The 17433-nt window shown below is 40.3% G+C and overlaps 1 protein-coding gene across 1 annotated transcript in view; it reads left to right on the top strand.

Moving 5' to 3' along the window:
- SLCO5A1 (solute carrier organic anion transporter family member 5A1) overlaps positions 1-17188 on the top strand; it is a 147270-nt gene extending 130082 nt beyond the window's left edge. The window contains 4 exon segments of the mRNA XM_090283591.1: positions 10196-10355; positions 11907-12148; positions 14184-14248; positions 16719-17188. Coding sequence (XP_090139717.1) covers positions 10196-10355; positions 11907-12148; positions 14184-14248; positions 16719-17188 — 937 coding nt within the window.
- Positions 17189-17433: the final 245 nt, after the last annotated feature.

Genomic DNA, 17433 nt, shown 5'->3' on the forward strand with positions numbered 1-17433 from the left:
CCTGCCTCATAAAAACTGTTTCTTGTTCTGCATGATTTTGAGACTTGCATGTGGGATTTTTTTCTTCTTTGAAGCCAATAGAGAGATAAAGGGAGTGGCAGTGAAGAGAGGGGCCTTTGTTAGGCATTGTTTGGTTCAGGTATGGTGACTGGCACTTAATATGTCTTTTTTATCTAATGCTTACAACCTTACTCTACTGTCTAGATTATTATCCACATGTTGCAATTAAAGAAACTGAGGCTTAGTCGTGAAATGATTTGTTCAAAGTCATCAGTTAACAAGGAGTGGAACCAAATCCAACCCAGAATATCTATTTCAGAGTTTGTGTTCTTTCTAAATATCACGATGGTGCTATTTTAAACTTTGTATTTCATATAGGTGCACAGTTAAGTGCTCACACCACTTCCTAACTAAAAGAGTGCCAGAGAATGTATCCATTTCCTTCAGTAGTGCCCTGTTTTCTAATACTTTGGTACATCTGAGTTCCAGGCATACAGCTAAGTGCTCTGCACATGTACTGCTTTTGCTCTGCAGCTCTCAAGGCAGCTGGTCGAGATTCTCACCTCGGCTTTGCCACACACTAGCTGTTGAGCACGAGCAAATTATTTAACCTTTCCGTGCTTGGTTTTCACATCTTCAAGGTGAGGATACTGATAATATAATATCTATCTTGTCGAATGACTGTGAGGATTGAATAAGGTTCTTGGCAAATTTCTTAACCCCTGTGCCTCAATTTCCTTATCATTAATATGGGTTAATAATAGTTCTGGTCTCTTAGAATTACAGAGAATTATAAAATCCATATACAATAAGCAATCAATTTTTTCCTCATTTTAAATATGAGAAAAAAGAAGCTCAGAGGGATCAAATAACTTTCTTAGAGTCACACAACTAGGAAATGGTAGAGCTAGGATATGAACTCAGGCTTCTCTGATTCCTAAAGCAATGGCTTTGATTATTAAACTATTATGAAGAAGAAAAAAAAAAAAAACCACAAAGAAGAAGCACCAAATATAAGCAAACTCCATTTATTTAAGTTTGTATGAGGAGTTGCAGTTTTACCAGGAATTATTTTTTAATATGCTTTATGATTATGTTGTTACAGTTGCCCCAATTTCTTTTCCCTTTGTTCCTCTCCACCCAGTGACCCTCCTCCCTCCAGTTGTCCCCCCCTTAGTCCATGACCATTGGTTGTGCATATAGTTCTTCTCAACATCTTCCTGTTTACTCTACTCCCTCCTACTATGCTTCTTAATTCCTGTACCATCTCCCTCTCCTTCCTCTCTTCCCTCTCCCAGCTGACCTCCCCCCAATATGTCCGCCATACCTATAGTTCTTTTTCTACTCTCGTTGCCTACTTAGTTTGCCTTTGTTTCAATTCCCTAGCTTCTGTTGTTGTTGTGATACAGTTTTCATTTTAATGTTCATAGTTTTGATCCTCCTTCTTCTAAACAAGTCCCGTTAACATCTCATATAACAGTGGTTTGGATCTGATGAACTCCTTCAGTTTTACTTTGTCCTGGAAGTACTTTCTCTGCCCTTCTATTCTGAATGACAGCTTCGCTGGATAGAGTAATTGTGGTTGTAGGTTTTGGATTTTCATTACTTTGAATATTTCTTGACAGTCCCTTCTTGCCTGAAGAGTCTCCTTTGAGAAATCAGCTATAGTCTTGAGACCCCTTTGTATGTAATTCTCTTCTTCTCTCTTGCTGCTTTTAAGATTCTGTCTTTATCCTTAATTTTTGACATTTTGATGATAATGTGTCTTGGTGTGGTTCTTCCTGGGTCCAGTTTATTTGGAACTCTCTGTGCTTCCTGGACCTGTAAGTCTATTTCTTTTTCCCCAAGTTAGGGAAGTTCTGCTTCATTACTTTTTCACATAATTTTTCAATTTCTAGTTCTTCTTCACCTTCTGGCAACCCTATGATTCAGATGTTGGCCCACTTATAGCTGTCACATAGGTTTCTGATCCTCATTTTCCTCACTTTTCATTTCCTCTTTCTGCACTGGTTGACTGTTTGTTCCTTTCCTATGTTCCCATTTGTTGATTTGATCCCTGGTTTTCCTTCCCTCACCACTTGTTTCATATGTGTTTTCATTCATTTCAGCAGGACTAGCCTTCATTCCTTCCCTGTCTTGTTTAAGATCTGCTGTTAGGTCTGTAAACTTTCTTATAACCAAAGGTCTGAACTGTGCCTCAGAAAGATTTCCTATCTGCTGATCCATTAGATTAGATATTTACTGTCTGGTCAGCTGTGTGATTGGGATCTCTATCATGATCTGTGCCATCCTGACCGTTTTGTGTTTACCTTTGCTTCCTGGGCGGGGCTGTCATACCTCCTATGCTATAGGGGGCGGAGCCCCGTATACTCGTCACTACCGGGTGACCCTTCTTATCACGCTGTGGCATTTTGTTTGTGGGGGCAGGTGTCCAAGATGAATTCTTGCCGTTTACTCTCCTCTGAGAGACCAGGAGCTTCTTCTTCCATCCCCACCCCCTCCGGCCTTCACAGTCCAAGTCAATGGGTGTCTGCTGTCCCTGGCATTGGAGTCGTGAGCTGACAGGTCTGGTCTGCAGCCAGGGATGCTCCCCAGGTGTTTCTTACCTCTTTTTAAATATGAATGTCTATGCTTACCACTGTCATGCCTCCGTCGCTGCAGCTGCTGCCACCAGCACAGCTTGACCTCTCCGCTCCGGCTTCGCTCCTCCTACCCGTCCGGAGGAGCGCCACTTGTTTATAACTTCATACGTTGAACTTCCATGTAGCTTTATTTTCTGGAACTTCTGGTTAATTCTGGTTTTGCGGTAGATGTATTTCTTCTTAGCTGTGGAGGGGGTTGGAGTGTGTCAGTCTAGGCCTCCATCTTGGCCGGAAGTTTACCAGGAATTTTAATTGGTGATTCACCAGCACATTGAATTTTTTGACATTTAAGTACTTAATTACTGACCCATCTTTGAATTAGTGTTGAGTACGTATTCAAGAAGCATCTAGGTGCCTGGGTGGAGCTGGGAAATTTCAGAAGGATGAACTTTCTTCCTTTTTAGCCTTTTTGTAGACTGAACCTGATGTGATATTAGTGGTTCCCTTAGAAATTCAGATTTGAAAGCCAACTTGTGGAAACAACCTAAATGCCCATCAATGGATGAATGGATAAAGAAAATGGGATGCATACATACTGTGAAATACTATTCAGATTTACAAAGAAGGGTACTACAACATGCGACAATGTGGATGAAACTTGAGGACACTATGCTAAGTGAAATAAACCACAAATAAGTTGAAGTGAAATAAGTCACAGAAAGTCAAAAAACTGCATGATTCCATTTATATGAGGTCTACAATAGTGAAATTCATAGAATCAGAAGAGTGGAATACTGGTGGCCAGGGGCTGGGGGAAGGGGAAATGTGAAGTTACTGGTCAGTCAGCATCAAGTTTCACTGAAATAAGATGAATAAGCTGTAGAGCTCTGCTGTATGACAGTATATCCACAATCAACAATAATGTACACTTAAAATTTATTAAGAGAATAGACCTTATGTTAAGCGTTCTAACCAAAATAAAATAAAATTAAAGGAAAAAAAAAAAAAGAAACTTCAGATTTAAGAATCTGATGATTTGTCCCTATAAAAAACCCTAGGAACTGTAACTAATGCCCTGGCCCATTTCCAGCTGAAATAATTACATTCCCAGCATCCCCAATTTCCCTGCAGTTTTAATTAGGAAATGTGTTTTTCTTCCCCTCGGTGTCTGCTGAACTGTATTTCACGCCAAAGAGTCAGGGTTTACTGTGAAAACTACAGCTTAAGTACTACTAAATATAAGCATATTTCATAATGTGAATTATTGCTCCTCACTTTACCTTTCCTTCAAATAGTTTTTAAAAATGGGGTTAAGTCTGATGTCCACATATGGAATTTTTTGCCAGTACTGTCTTCATAAATAATTTAGTAATTCTAGCTTTATTACCTCTCATTTATCATGTCAGGTCTTTGAACTTAAACTAAAACCTATTATATCATCTTCTGGTTTTGTAACTTGAGGTCCTGGGCTACAACTTACCTAGGGATGATTTCTTGAGCTATGAGATGATGAGGAAGCGTTTTCTCATTTGTCTGTGTTCAGCAGTGACTGTTGGATGGAGTGACCCACCCAGTCCCTCGTAGCTCCAAAATCTCAGAGGTTGGGACTTTCCCCTGAAGTTACTTCTCTCAGTATAGGTTTAGTGCTCCAAAGTACTAAGACTATAGAAATTAAGTAGATATACTGTAGTCTGTTAATTCAGACTCTGCCTTAGCTTCACACAGGTGCATTTTTTTTTTTTTCAGATTTAATGTGTTTTATTGATTAAAATATTACATTTGTGCCAATTTCCCTTCCCTCTGCTCCCCTCCACCCGGTGGCCCCCTCCCTCCAGTTGTCCCCCCCTTTTAGATTATGTCCATTAGTTGTGCATACAGTTCCTCCCAACCTCTCTCCGTCTATTCCATTCCCTCCTACCTTGATCCCCAATTCCTATATCATCTCCCTCCCTTTCCCCATTCCCCCTCCCTGTTGACCTCCCCCCAATATGCTTCCCGTACCCACAGTTCCTTTTCCACTCTCGTTGCCTATTTAGTTTGCCTTTGTTTCATCTCCCTAGCTTCTGTTTTTTTTTTAAACCAGTCCCTTTAACATCTCATATAACAGTGGTTTGGATCTAATGAACTCTTTCAGTTTTATTTTGTCCTGGAAACACTTTCTCTGTCCTTCTATTCTGAATGACAATTTCGCTGGATAGAGTATTCGTGGTTGTAGGTTTTGGATTTTCATTACTTTGAATATTTCTTGCCAGTCCCTTCTTGCCTGTAGGGTCTCCCTTGAGAAGTCAGCTGATAGTCTAATTGGGACCCCTTTGTACATAATTCTTTTCTTCTCTCTTGCTGCTTTTAAGATTCTCTCTTTATCTTTAATTTTTGACATTTTGATTATAATGTGTCTTGGAGTGGTTCTCCCTGGGTCCAGTCTCTTGGGAACTCTCTTTGCTTCCTGGACCTGCAAGTCTATTCCCTTCCCCAAGTCTGGGAAGTTCTCCTTTATTATATTTTCACTCAATTTTTCAAGTTCTAGTTCATCTTCCTCATTCTCTGGCAAACCAATGATTCTTATGTTGGGCCTTTTATAGCTGTCCCAGAGGTTTCTGATCCTCTCATTGTTGCTTCCCATTTCCTCTCTCTGCATTGGTTGACTGCTTGTTCCTTCTCCATATTCCAGTTTGTTGAAATGAACTCTGGATTTTTTTCCCTCACCATCTGTCTCGTATGTGGTTTTGTTCCTTTCGTTATGAATGTTTTTCGCTTCTTTCTTATCTTTTTCCTGCTCTTTTGTGAATTCTGTAAGCCACCTGATAACAATGGCCCAGAACTGAGCCTCTGACAGGTTTCTTATCTGTTCATCTGTCAGGTTCTCTATCTGCTGTCTGGTGAGTTGTGTCACCGGTATTTCTATAGTTGTCTGCCTCATTTTGACAGATGCGTTTTGTTTTCTTGGGCCGGCTGTCGGGGGCAGTGCCTGTGTACTCGTAATGACCCAGCGACCGGCGGGCGCCGTTTGGCGTCACAAATCAGCGACCGGCGCCTGCCTGTCCGCGACCTATTTCGCAGCCCTGTGGTGCTTTCTTTGGGGGCGGGGGTCCAAGATGGATTCACACAGTTATTCAGCTAGGAGACCGGGATCCGTCCTCCCGCCCCCCTGGGCCTCACTGTTCAAGGTGATGCGGCGGCCGCTCTCCCCAGCGCCGGAGTCGCGCACCGCCAGGGGCTTGCGTAGCCAGGACTCCTCGCCGGGGTCGCGCACCGCCAGGGGCTTGCGCAGCCGGGATTCCTCGCCGCCCGCCGCTCCGGGTGCGACCGCAAACAGCACTGCCCTCTTTAACTCTTACCTGCCCAAAGGGCGCCGCTGGTTTATAACTTCATATGTTGGACTTCCATGTAGTTTTATTTTCTGGAATTTCTAGTTATCCTTTGTTTTGAAGTAGTTGTATTCCTCTCTAGTTGTAGAGGGAGACCTAGCGTGTCCGTCTAAGCCTCCATCTTGGCCGGAAGTCCACACAGGTGCATTTTATTCTCCTTGTCAGCATTCCTGAGCTTGCTTTCCTGCTACACGGTCTACAGTATTCCCTCACTTATCGCGGGTATTATGTTTTAGAACCCCCCATGATAGTTGAAAATCCGCGAAATGGGAACCTTACATTTATTTTAGTATTTGCATATATTTTAAGGCTTTATAAACCCTTCCCACACACTTATAAACCATTTCCAGTCCCTTATTAACCTTTTCCATACTTTTATAAACACTACTTATGTTCTTAAACATATTCTACACTATTAAACCTATGTAACTTTAACAACATACGTATACAGTACTGCAAACTCCCGCGATATAGGGAAAAATCCAGGATAAATAATTAAATGTAATATTTGTAAAAATCCCACGATAAGTGAACCGCGATATAGAGAGGGATTACTGTATTTAGATAGTAGGCTACTACCAGCCCTCTGGGTGACTGGTATTTTTGGTCAGGTCACCCCTAAATTCTCTTAACCATTAATCCCCTTATCTGTGCCTCACAGATAGCTTAACCTACTGAAGTGCCCCACCCCCTACTATTTAAATCTTGTGACACCATTCAAACTCTTTTATTTATTATAATATTACTAATAGTAAAGGAAAGCTCTGAAAAGTATAAGAAAAAAGTTTACTTAGAGGATCTTAGATGTGTGTGTTTCTGGATTATACTAGCTATTTAAAATTTTTTAGAAATTTAATTGTATTTGTTATTAAAATTCTTTTTTAAAATAATTTTTAAGTTATTATTGTTGCAGTTGTCCCAATTGTTCCCCCTTTGCCCTCCTCTGCCCATCGAACCCCCCACTTCCACAGCCAATCCCCACACTGTTGTCCATGTCCATGGGTCATTTATACATGTTCCTTGATTAGTCCCTTCCCCTTCTTTCCACCATTATCCCCCTCCCCCTCCCCCTCTGATCATTGTTAATCTGTTCCTTGTTTCCATGCCTCTGATTCTATTTTGTTCCTTAGATTTCTTATAAGTGAGATCATATGGTGTTGTCTTTCACCGACTGGCTTATTTCATTTAGCATAATATGCTCCAATTTCATCCATGCTGTTGCAAAAGGTAGGAGTTCCTTCTTTCTTTCTGCTGCATAGTATTCCACTGTGTAAATGTACCACAGTTTTTGATCCAATCATTTACTGATGGGCACTTAGGCTGTTTCCAGCACTTGGCTTTTGTAAATAACCCTGCTATGAACATAGGGGTGCATAGGTTCTTTTGAATTGGTGATTTGGGATTCTTAGGGTATATTCCTAGCAGTGGAGTCACTGAGTCAAAAGGCAGTTCCATTTTTATTTTTTTGAGGAAATTCCATACTGTTTCCACAGTGGCTGCACCAGTCTGCATTCCCACCAACAATGCACTAGGGTTCCCTTTTCTCCACAACCTTGCCAGCACTTGTTGTTTGTTGAATTGTTGATGGTGGCCTTTCTGATAGGTATGAGGTGATATCTCACTGTGCTTTTTAATTTGCATCTCTCTGATGGCTAGTGATGTTGAGCATCTTTTCATATGTCTATGGGCCCTCTGTATGTCCTCCTTGAAGAAATGTCTATTCAGGTCCTTTGCCCATTTTTTAATTGGATTGTTTGTCTTCCTGGTGTTGAGTCATATGAATTCTTTATATATTTTGGAGATCAAACCCTTGTTCAATGTATTATTGACAGATATGTTCTTCCATATGGTCAGTTCCCTTTTCATTTTGATAATGGCTCCTTTAGCTGTGCAGAAGCTTTTTAATTTGATGTAGTCCCATTTGATATTTTCCTTTGTTTCCCTTGTCCTAGGAGATATATCAGCAAAAATATTGCTGCGTGAGATATCTGAAATTTTCCTGCCTATGTTTTCTTCTAGGACTTTTTTGTGTCACGACTTATATTTAAGTCTTGTATTCATTTTGAGTTTATTCTGGTGTATGGTGTAAGTTGGTGGTTTAGTTTCACTTTTTTGCATGGACCAGTTCTCCCAACACCATTTATTGAAGAGGCTATTTTTACCCCATTATATGATTATCACCTCTTTTGACAAATATTAATTGATTATAGAGACTTAGGTTTATTTTTGGGTTCTCTATTCTGTTTCATTGATCTTTATATCTGTTCTTATGCCAGTACCAGACTGTTCTGATTATAATGGCTTTGTAGTATAGTTTGATATTGGGTATTGTGATCCTTCCTACTTTGTTCTTTTTTTTCAAGATTGCTGAGACTATTCGGGTCTTTTTTGGTTTCATTTGAAATACATGTTGGTTCTAGATCTGTGAAATATGCCATTGGTATTTTAATAGGAATTGTGTTGAATCTTTCGATTGCTTTGAGTAGTATGGACATTTGAATGATGTTATTTTTTCCAATCCACGAATGTGGTATGTGCTTCCATTTATTTGTATCTTTCTGAATTTCTTTCTTTTGTGTTCTACCGTTTTTCAAGTACAAGTCTTTTACCTACTTGGTTAAATTTATTCCTAGATACTTTATTTTTTATGTTGCTATAGTAAATGGGATTTTCCCCCTAGTTTCTCTGTCTGGTGTTTTATTGTTGGTGTACAAAAATGCCATTGATTTCTAAATATTGACTTTGTATCCCACTATTTTGCCAAATTCACTATAGTGTCTTCTATGTACACTATCATGTCATCTGCAAATAATGACAGTTTTACTTCCTCCTTTCCAATTTGTATGCTTTTTATTTCTTTTTTTTTTTTTTGTCTGATCACTGTGCTAGAACTTTCAGTTCTATGTTGAATAATTATTTTATTTTATTTTTGATTTTAGAGAGAGGGGAAGGGAGGGAGAGAAACATCAATGTGAGGTTGGCTTCTGTACATGCCCTGACCTGGGGTCGAACTTGCAATCCAGCATGTGCCCCTACCGGGAATGGAACTGGCACACTTTTGGTTTGTGGCACGATGCCCAACCAGCTAAGCCACACCAGCTGGGGATATCCTAGCTGCTTTTATTTATAGGCTTAGAGCTCATTTCTAATTATAAGGACACGATTCCATCTTTTTTTTTTTGGCTCTTTTGAAGACAAAGACTTTATTTCATTTTAGGAATATCAAGGAAATATGACATACAAGCAAAATTCTGTCCAATGAGTTTTAAATTTTATAACTGAGATCTAAACAAATCTACATGAAATCTATAAAACTATGTAATATCTATTTAAGCTTTTATTTCAAAAGCACCTATGAATATTATTAAGCTCAGGACCAAATTTATAATTCCATAACCTCATATTGACATAGTTGATAGAAAGTGTTCATTATGCAATATTAGTGAGAAATAAAATAGAATTTAGAATTCTATATAAAATCTTGTTTGATTCTCACTCACTCTCCAGAAAACAGACTGGATTATAATAATGGTGCAAGTAACCTCTCCTCAGCCTGAAGTGAACCCATCACAGGGGCGGAAAATGCACATGGGCTGCAGCACGCAGCACTTACCCTCCTGGAAAGGGACTGCCTGTCACCTTGCCATAAATGAAAGCCTTTATGACAAGTTAGTCAACGGAAGTATTAATGCCAAGTGAGGAGCCAAGACTCACTAATAATGATTGTCTAGAGTCTCATGGCTTTCTTTGATCATTTAGTCTTGAACAATTAAATTATCTGGGCAATGGAGTCTGTGTTGACAACTGTGATTCATGGATTCCATGTTTATGCCCTCATAATGATATTAATTCCCCCCCCCCAAATTATTTCCTTCATTTTACAGTTAAAGGAATTGAGACCCAGATTTGTTAAGACCTAGAACAAAGTGTCTGCAGTGGGAACTGCTGTGCCCAGAGGTTGAGACAGGTCCATAGCACTAAGGGGTGGGGGATGGCATTGAGTCAGGATGGATAATTTGATACAAAAGTGCTGAATCTGTGGTACCAGAAAATTGTAACATTTTCCTTTATATTTTGTTTTAAAGTTATACAAATAATTATCAAGAGTGGCCACTTCACAGTACCGGAGCTTTGATTTAATGGGAATGTCTTCTCTAAAACAAACAAATGACTTGATGTCAAGAACTTCCCTGTTAGTTTTATTTTAGTAAATATTACTCTCAATCTGCTTCTTTTCTCTCTTAGACCCTCTCTCACCACGCCTCACAGGAACCTGACCGGAAGCTGTAATGTTAACTGTGGTTGTAGGACACATGAGTACGAGCCAGTCTGTGGATCAGATGGAATTACGTACTTTAACCCCTGTCTGGCTGGCTGTGTTAATAGCGGTAATGTTAGCACCGGGGTGCGTATATTTCACAAATTTCTGTACTGTTGTTAATCCAGGATCCTGTGACAAGTGTGTCAGAATTAACAGGAAAACACATGACTTCAGTCTCTCTTATCAAGAAACTTCAAATAACCTACAACATACCTCTGACACAAACCCAGAGGAAAGACAATTATGGAATACCATTATTTTTTCCCAGGGATGGTTGGAGTGTTTGGGTATAGCTCTTTGCTTCTATATCAGCCCTCTCCTACTTTGCGTTTGGTGCCAACTCAGTGAAACTTGATACGATTGAGTGCGGGGCCTCTCATTTGTTCCTCCGACAGCACCCTCGTGATGGATTTGAAGGTCAAGATGACAACACTGGTGCTGACTGAAGAGAACAGGAGTGTACCTCCCTTGCTGAGAGTCAGGGAAGATGGACAGTGGCCATTTTTCATAGATTATCGGTTCTTTTTCTTTCTTTCTTTTTTTTTTAGCTTTCAGAGTAAAGCTATTTCTGTCAGTTCAAGAATAAGCTGTTTTGAGAATTCCCTTCCCTGTGAATTATAAATAGGCTGTAATACTGTGGGGAAAGATTTTCATATTCTGTTCAGTTCCTTATTGAGCCTGGTTCATTCTTTGCATTAAAACAGATTGTAGGAGGCTGGTGATAAGGCATTATCCCATTGACTGCATGTTTCTGGAATGTCATGTTTGACTTTTGAGTTTTAAATAAAAGCGATAACCTGAGAATCCCTGCCGCTGATTCCCCATTATATAATTGGTGCGCTCCAGTGTGTGATCAAGTTGAAAGAGACAATGGTCCTGTCCTTCTGGTGCTACGTCCTTCCCTGAGAGTGAGCCAGCCCTCTAGCACACAGCTCTCATTCTTACAAAGAGCCAGCAGTCTCTGGAGCTCAGACGGCCACGTAGCATCCCAGCTTCACGTTTGTTCTGACTTAAGAGGTCTCAGTGGCAGTGAGTTCAGCTGAAGTCCATTCAGTAAAAGCAACATAATAGGCAAGAAGCTTAATTGGTTGTTTCATTGAAACACCTTTTTAGTCCCTTGAGTTAGCTGGTTTCAAATGCAACAGCCAATACCATCTATGTGCACTGTTATTAGAATGGAGGTCATTACAAATGGTCTGCATTTGTGTTGTGCTACTCTGCGTGCAGGGTCGTGCTAGGAGCTCTGGTGGGCACAAATAAAAGCACAGTTTGGTTTCTGGTTTTGAGGGCTTCTCTTATGGAAGGGCCCAGGAGTTAAAGAGCAATGGAAGGAGCATTTAACTAGGACCAAACATGAGTGCACAACATGCGAATGCTCTAATGTTGAGTGTTGTAAGCCCCTTAGAAAAGTTTAGGTTTAAACAACTTTGACCAGCAGATCTGGGTCTTGTTGGATACACACTTGGGACACTTATTGTTAACATTGAGGAAGCTATTTCTAAGTAATATTTCGTGTCTTTTAGAATACTGGAGTTATTGGAGTACATTTGAACTAAACTCTGTCTGACTCTTCCTGTGCTGAATTTTGCTCTTGAGTGGCACACAACTGACTGATCTTTCTAATCTGTCACTTAGATAAGGAATTATACTGAATGCACCTGTGTCCAAAGCCGGCAAGTGATTACTCCACCCACCGTGGGGCAGCGCAGTCAACTCCGCGTGGTTATTGTCAAAACATATCTCAGCGAGAATGGCTATGCTGTGTCTGGGAAGTGCAAACGGGCCTGCAATACCCTCATCCCGTTCTTAGTTTTTCTTTTCATCGTCACCTTCATCACAGCATGTGCTCAGCCATCAGCCATCATAGTAACACTCAGGTGAGAACAGCAGCCAACTTCTTGGGTGGCTTATACACTCAGGATTGCCAGATACCTATTCCAGGACTGGGGGCCAATGCACAGAGGAAAACAAAACTGGATTGGGCAGGAAAAGCACTCCGGTATTTGCCTGGCAAACTTAGAGGTGGGTTTTCCTATGTCAGAAAGGGAGAAGTTGTCATGTTGTACACTCCCGTACTTTCTTTTGTCAGGGTTTTTTTTATTCCTGTAGTTCAGTGTAACTTCTTTTGAGTGCTTTGGGTTCCTGAGGATTCTACGTGAAAAGGTTCTGTTTCAGGAGCTGGTGCCACGTGAGCAACAAGGAGCCCGGCCCCTGAGGAAGCAGGAAGTCATTTTGGTGAAGTGGCTAAATCCTGCCTACAGCAAAAAAATATTATCTCCAACCTTGGAGATAGTTCCCATCTCTGAGACCACTGACAGCTTATGCTGGGCCTGCTGCTCAAAGTGCCGCTTTCATTAATTTTACTATCATACACTTTCGGAGTTGAACAAGGAAAGAGCAGACTGGAAAAATGGGATTTTTTTAGTTCACACTGTGCTTTCTTTGCCATATTATAGATCCCATTTGTGGGTTTTTTGTTTGTTTTGCTTATATAAGAATATGGAATTTACCTTAATGGAAGTCCTAGTAAAAAGGTTGCCACTAGCACATTCCAGTCAGATGCTGGTATCTGCAGTGAAGACTGGGGTGGGCAAAGGAAGGAGGAGGCAGCGCGGAGGAACCAGAACACACCCACAGCAGTTTCAGGGGACTGTGGGCATACGTGCATGATGGAGTCAGGAAAGGAAAGGAGTCCTTACTCTTTCTTTGTGTCCTCTCTGGCTCTTCTTCCCCCACAACGCTGGGCACCTGGTGGGAAGCAGCTGCTGCGGGGATGGCTTTCTTAGCAGGCCCCTTGGGCTGCTTCCCTGCCTATTCTGCATAATCTGGCTTCCTGTCTGTGGGATGCTGAGTTAGAGGTTTCCCAGCCAATTCCTTCCTTGACAATAGATGACAGCACTTGAAAGTCCTGATAGTTTATTTACTCAATTCCCCCCTCAGCACATACTTAATGGAATAGCAACTCTGTGTGCCGCACTGGGCAAATGCTCTGAGAAAATAAAGAAGGTGGGGAAAAGATGGCAAGTGCACTGGTCCTTGAGAATTTTACATTCTCTACCGAGGACCCACGTTATGGGATAGAAAGGAGAAGGTACTTCATTACTGAAAACTACAAATCATTCATGATCTAATTCTTTGACCTTTATTTAATTCTATGGGAGATGTTAAATCATCTTATTCTTTTAACTTTAATTCTGCAAGATACGTTCAGTCACCCAGATAAGGGCTGCCCAATTTATAGTGTTTAAACATGGCACGTCACCAGTTGGCATCTAACCTCAAACTTCGTAAAAGGAGCCTTTTAATCTTTGCTAATTACAAAATCAATAGACTCTAATCTTTCTGTCATGTGGGAATTTACTTGGAGTGTAAGTTTTAGGAAAAGAAGAAAAAATGAGGTGGCTGGAAGGGATTCATTACTTCCCTAACTTTTGACTTGTTCCCTATATGTTGCTTTAACTATATATTAACAATTTTTTTTCTTTACACTTTTCCTTGAGAAATTAGGGGAGTAATTTTCAGTGTTCACACCATTCAGGAAAATACAGGCAAGCAGAGAAAAAAAAAATGCAGTAGGATAAAATGCTTTATACATTTAACAAAACTGATTTGGGGAGCTCAGCAGGGGCCACTTCCTGTACTTTCAGCCCTGACCCTTTGGCCCTTCCATCAGTATTTACATGGAAACACTTAGAGTAAACTGCAGTTCTCTGGTATCTTCATTGGGGATACATTTATTCACCGGTTTAGCCATCAGCAGTCTTGCTTGGCTATTGTGAATAAGTTCTAGCAAATTAAATCCTTTGGCATAGCATCTCTTTGGTCCCTGGCTCTGCGCTAAGCAGGTTTGATTTGACAGTCATTTTCTCAAGGCTACGATTTTAAGCATTTCTCTCTTTCCCTTCTCCTTAGGTCTGTAGAAGATGAGGAGAGACCTTTTGCTCTGGGAATGCAATTTGTTTTATTGCGAACACTTGGTACGTCCCTCAGTTTCCAACTGTGCCTCTTAGTTCCTCTTTGCAGATGGCAAATTCTCACTGTCCTTTAAAAATGGCAAGTCAAGTCATTTGTTACCACTGTAGTAGCGAGGAGTTTACAGGTTAGTGGTGAGGGCACAACTTCCTCATTTTCAGATCTGAACTAAAAGCTGACTGGTTCTGTCATATGATGAAACAAAACAAAACAAAACAAAACTGACTTTAGGGCAGCTTCTTTTTCACTGTGACCATAAACTTGGGCTAAATTCCCCAGAGAATTTTGTATAGTAAGAAATATTGAGCTGAGCAATCATGATGGGCTTATCATCCCAGCGTTTCTGTACCTTTATGCCTTTTTTACATGAAAGTGATGGAGAGTAGTGCTCATTTTATTTGTGAAAATTTCAATTTCTTCTTCCCAGTAATTTTATTGGATTGGGCAAAGAATGTACCTATCAAGTTTTCTGAGAAAAAAAAATTTTCTAAAAAAGAAAGATGCCCAAATTGACCGATAGGGACTGCCCTATGCTTATTAACAAGAAAAGCGCCTTAGCGCTGTATTTAAATGGAAGGTCCCAGAGCTCACGTGGGCATGAATGCTGTTTTGATTTTTACAAACACTGCATCACCCTGTGATGTCTTGGAACAATGCATGGGAAATAGCGTGTGAAGTAGTAGTCCATTCTCTTGATCAATTTCAATGTATTTTTAATTGACTTCCGCAGCATCAGGCATATTTTTTCTTTTTTAAGTGGTAGTCTGATTTTCTACAGCTGTTATTTTCCCACAGTAATCAGTATCATTGTTCACAGGACAAAAAAAAAAGTTTTCTGATTCAAATTTTTTATTTCAGTTTTGAAAGGTGAAACATTTTAAAATGGTATCATCTGACCCTTTGAAACCTTAATCATCTTTGGAATTTTCAATTTGTTTAATGTTGTTGGCCTGAGAATAAGCACTTCCCAGTGAGCATCAAAGACTTCTGGTTGTGCTGAATGTGTGGCTTGTCTTTTTTGGTACCAATGAGACATTGAAGGTACCATTTTTCAAAGCATGCTGGTTAAAGGAAATTCTGACATAGTTTGATATAAGTAAGAAGTATGCCTTATACTTCTCTTGAAAACTAAAAAGTTATTTTCAATTAAGAAAATTTGTTCAGCAAAGGGGTAGTTGAATAGGAAAAGAAAAAAATCTTTCCTTGTTTTTGCTGGCCTGTCTCCGATGCCCTGGAGTCAGGCTGATCTGATCTGGATGCTGAGGTAAAGGTAGGTTGACAGATGGAAATGAAACATCAGGAGGGAGAACGCTTCAGGCACTTCTTATTTAATGCAACCTTAGGTTCTATTGATTATAAAAAAGTACAGTTCTGCCAACAAGCCAATTTCCATTGCCCCAAATTCCAAAGCAAAAAAATACTTTTAAGTATTTAAAAAGTGTTAAAATTTAACTATAGTGAACATGTCTCCTTTTAAATAAATGTATCATATTTAAAAATATATCATCCATAGCTGCCTGGGCTATTAGCCTACCTGTTCTCTGTCCCTTCCTCCCTCCTCTCTTTCCTTCCTTCCCTGCTCCTGCCCTGCCATTACTTCCTTTTATAAACTTTTATTGAGGATCCATGGGCTGTGCTCTTGGTCAGTGGGATGCAAAGAATAAAAGGCATGGCCATCAACTAGCTTATGGATGACAGTTTGCAAACAGTGTGATAGTTGAAAAATGGCAGTATATACAAAAGGTAGTGGGGATATAGTGGTATCCAAGTGAGTCAGGAATTTAAAGCAGGGATAGATAGTTGAATGCAAGGTGAACAAGTGGGAGATAGGGACACATTTCAGCAAAGGGAGTGACATGATGAAGGAAGTCTACTTGGGTAGACTTTCTTTATTCTAGGATTAAATAAATGTCTATATCATGGCCCAAAAATGAAGTTACTATTACCCACCACAGATGTTTTCTAAGCTTCAAAGATGAATTTTATGTGTGAATTATTTCTGTACCCCAAGTGCCTTTAAAGTTGCCATTTAATATGATTTCTGACTTATAAGAGACAATGCTTTCCTCATCCAATACTCAAACCCATAGGAACTCAGTGTACTGAATTTTAGTGGATCATAAAGGCTTCTAGTATAGCCTATTGAATAGTTAATCTGATTTTTTATGTTTAAAAGGATTCCCAAATTGCATTCTTTGCAATAGACGTTTTTACGATCCTAAAAATCAGTAACACATTCTGACTGAATTGCAAACTGGAAGATTTAAAGTATCCACAATTTACTGGACATTTTTATAATAAATGTATTATGACAACATGTGACAAATTTTTAAAAATCAAGTGACACAAGAAAACCACTTCCCTCTACTGAATTCAGAGCACACAAAATACCTTGCTAATTTACAGATGTGTTTTCTCTTATCAGATGTGCTAAATATTTTTCTTCTCTTTTTTTCCCCCCCTCTACACCTGTAGCATACATTCCTACTCCAATTTATTTTGGAGCAGTTATTGACACCACCTGCATGCTCTGGCAACAGGAATGTGGAGTGCAAGGCTCTTGCTGGGAGTACAATGTGACGTCATTTCGTTTTGTCTATTTTGGTTTGGCCGCAGGCCTCAAATTTGTTGGCTTTATTTTTATTTTTCTGGCCTGGTACTCCATTAAATACAAGGAGGAGGCACTGCAGAGGCAAAGGTGGAGAGAATTCCCTCTGGGCACTGTGAGTGAGATGGTGGGCCACCCCGATGGTGCTGATAAGCACGCCCGGACTAGATCTTGCCCTGCTTTCAGCACGCAGGGAGAATTCCATGAAGAGGCTTGTCTGCGAAAAGGGATCCAATACGCAGCACAGACCTATCCGGGGCCCTTCCCAGAAGCAGTAAGTTCCTCCCCAGACCCCAGGCTGGAAGAGAGCCCTGTTGCCGTGTAGCCTCCCTCCTGACACTTGAAGACTTCAGTTTTGTTGGCTGAGTTGAATATTGGCGACTTGAGAAACACCTGTGCCTTTTTCTCTTTCTTTCCTTTTTTTAACCTCTAAAGACACAATCCTCAAACCAACAAAGCTCAGTATACACAGCCACTATTGATTGAGGGCTGGATACCTCAACAAGGCTGAGAACCTTTCTCCCAATTCTGTCCAAGAAGGAGGAGTTTAGGTAGACTTGTTACCATTTCTGCTTTGTTAAT

The sequence above is a fragment of the Furipterus horrens genome, unplaced genomic scaffold (assembly GCF_987537825.1).
Source record: "Furipterus horrens unplaced genomic scaffold, mFurHor1.1.pri manual_scaffold_7, whole genome shotgun sequence".
Classification (NCBI taxonomy): domain Eukaryota; kingdom Metazoa; phylum Chordata; class Mammalia; order Chiroptera; family Furipteridae; genus Furipterus; species Furipterus horrens.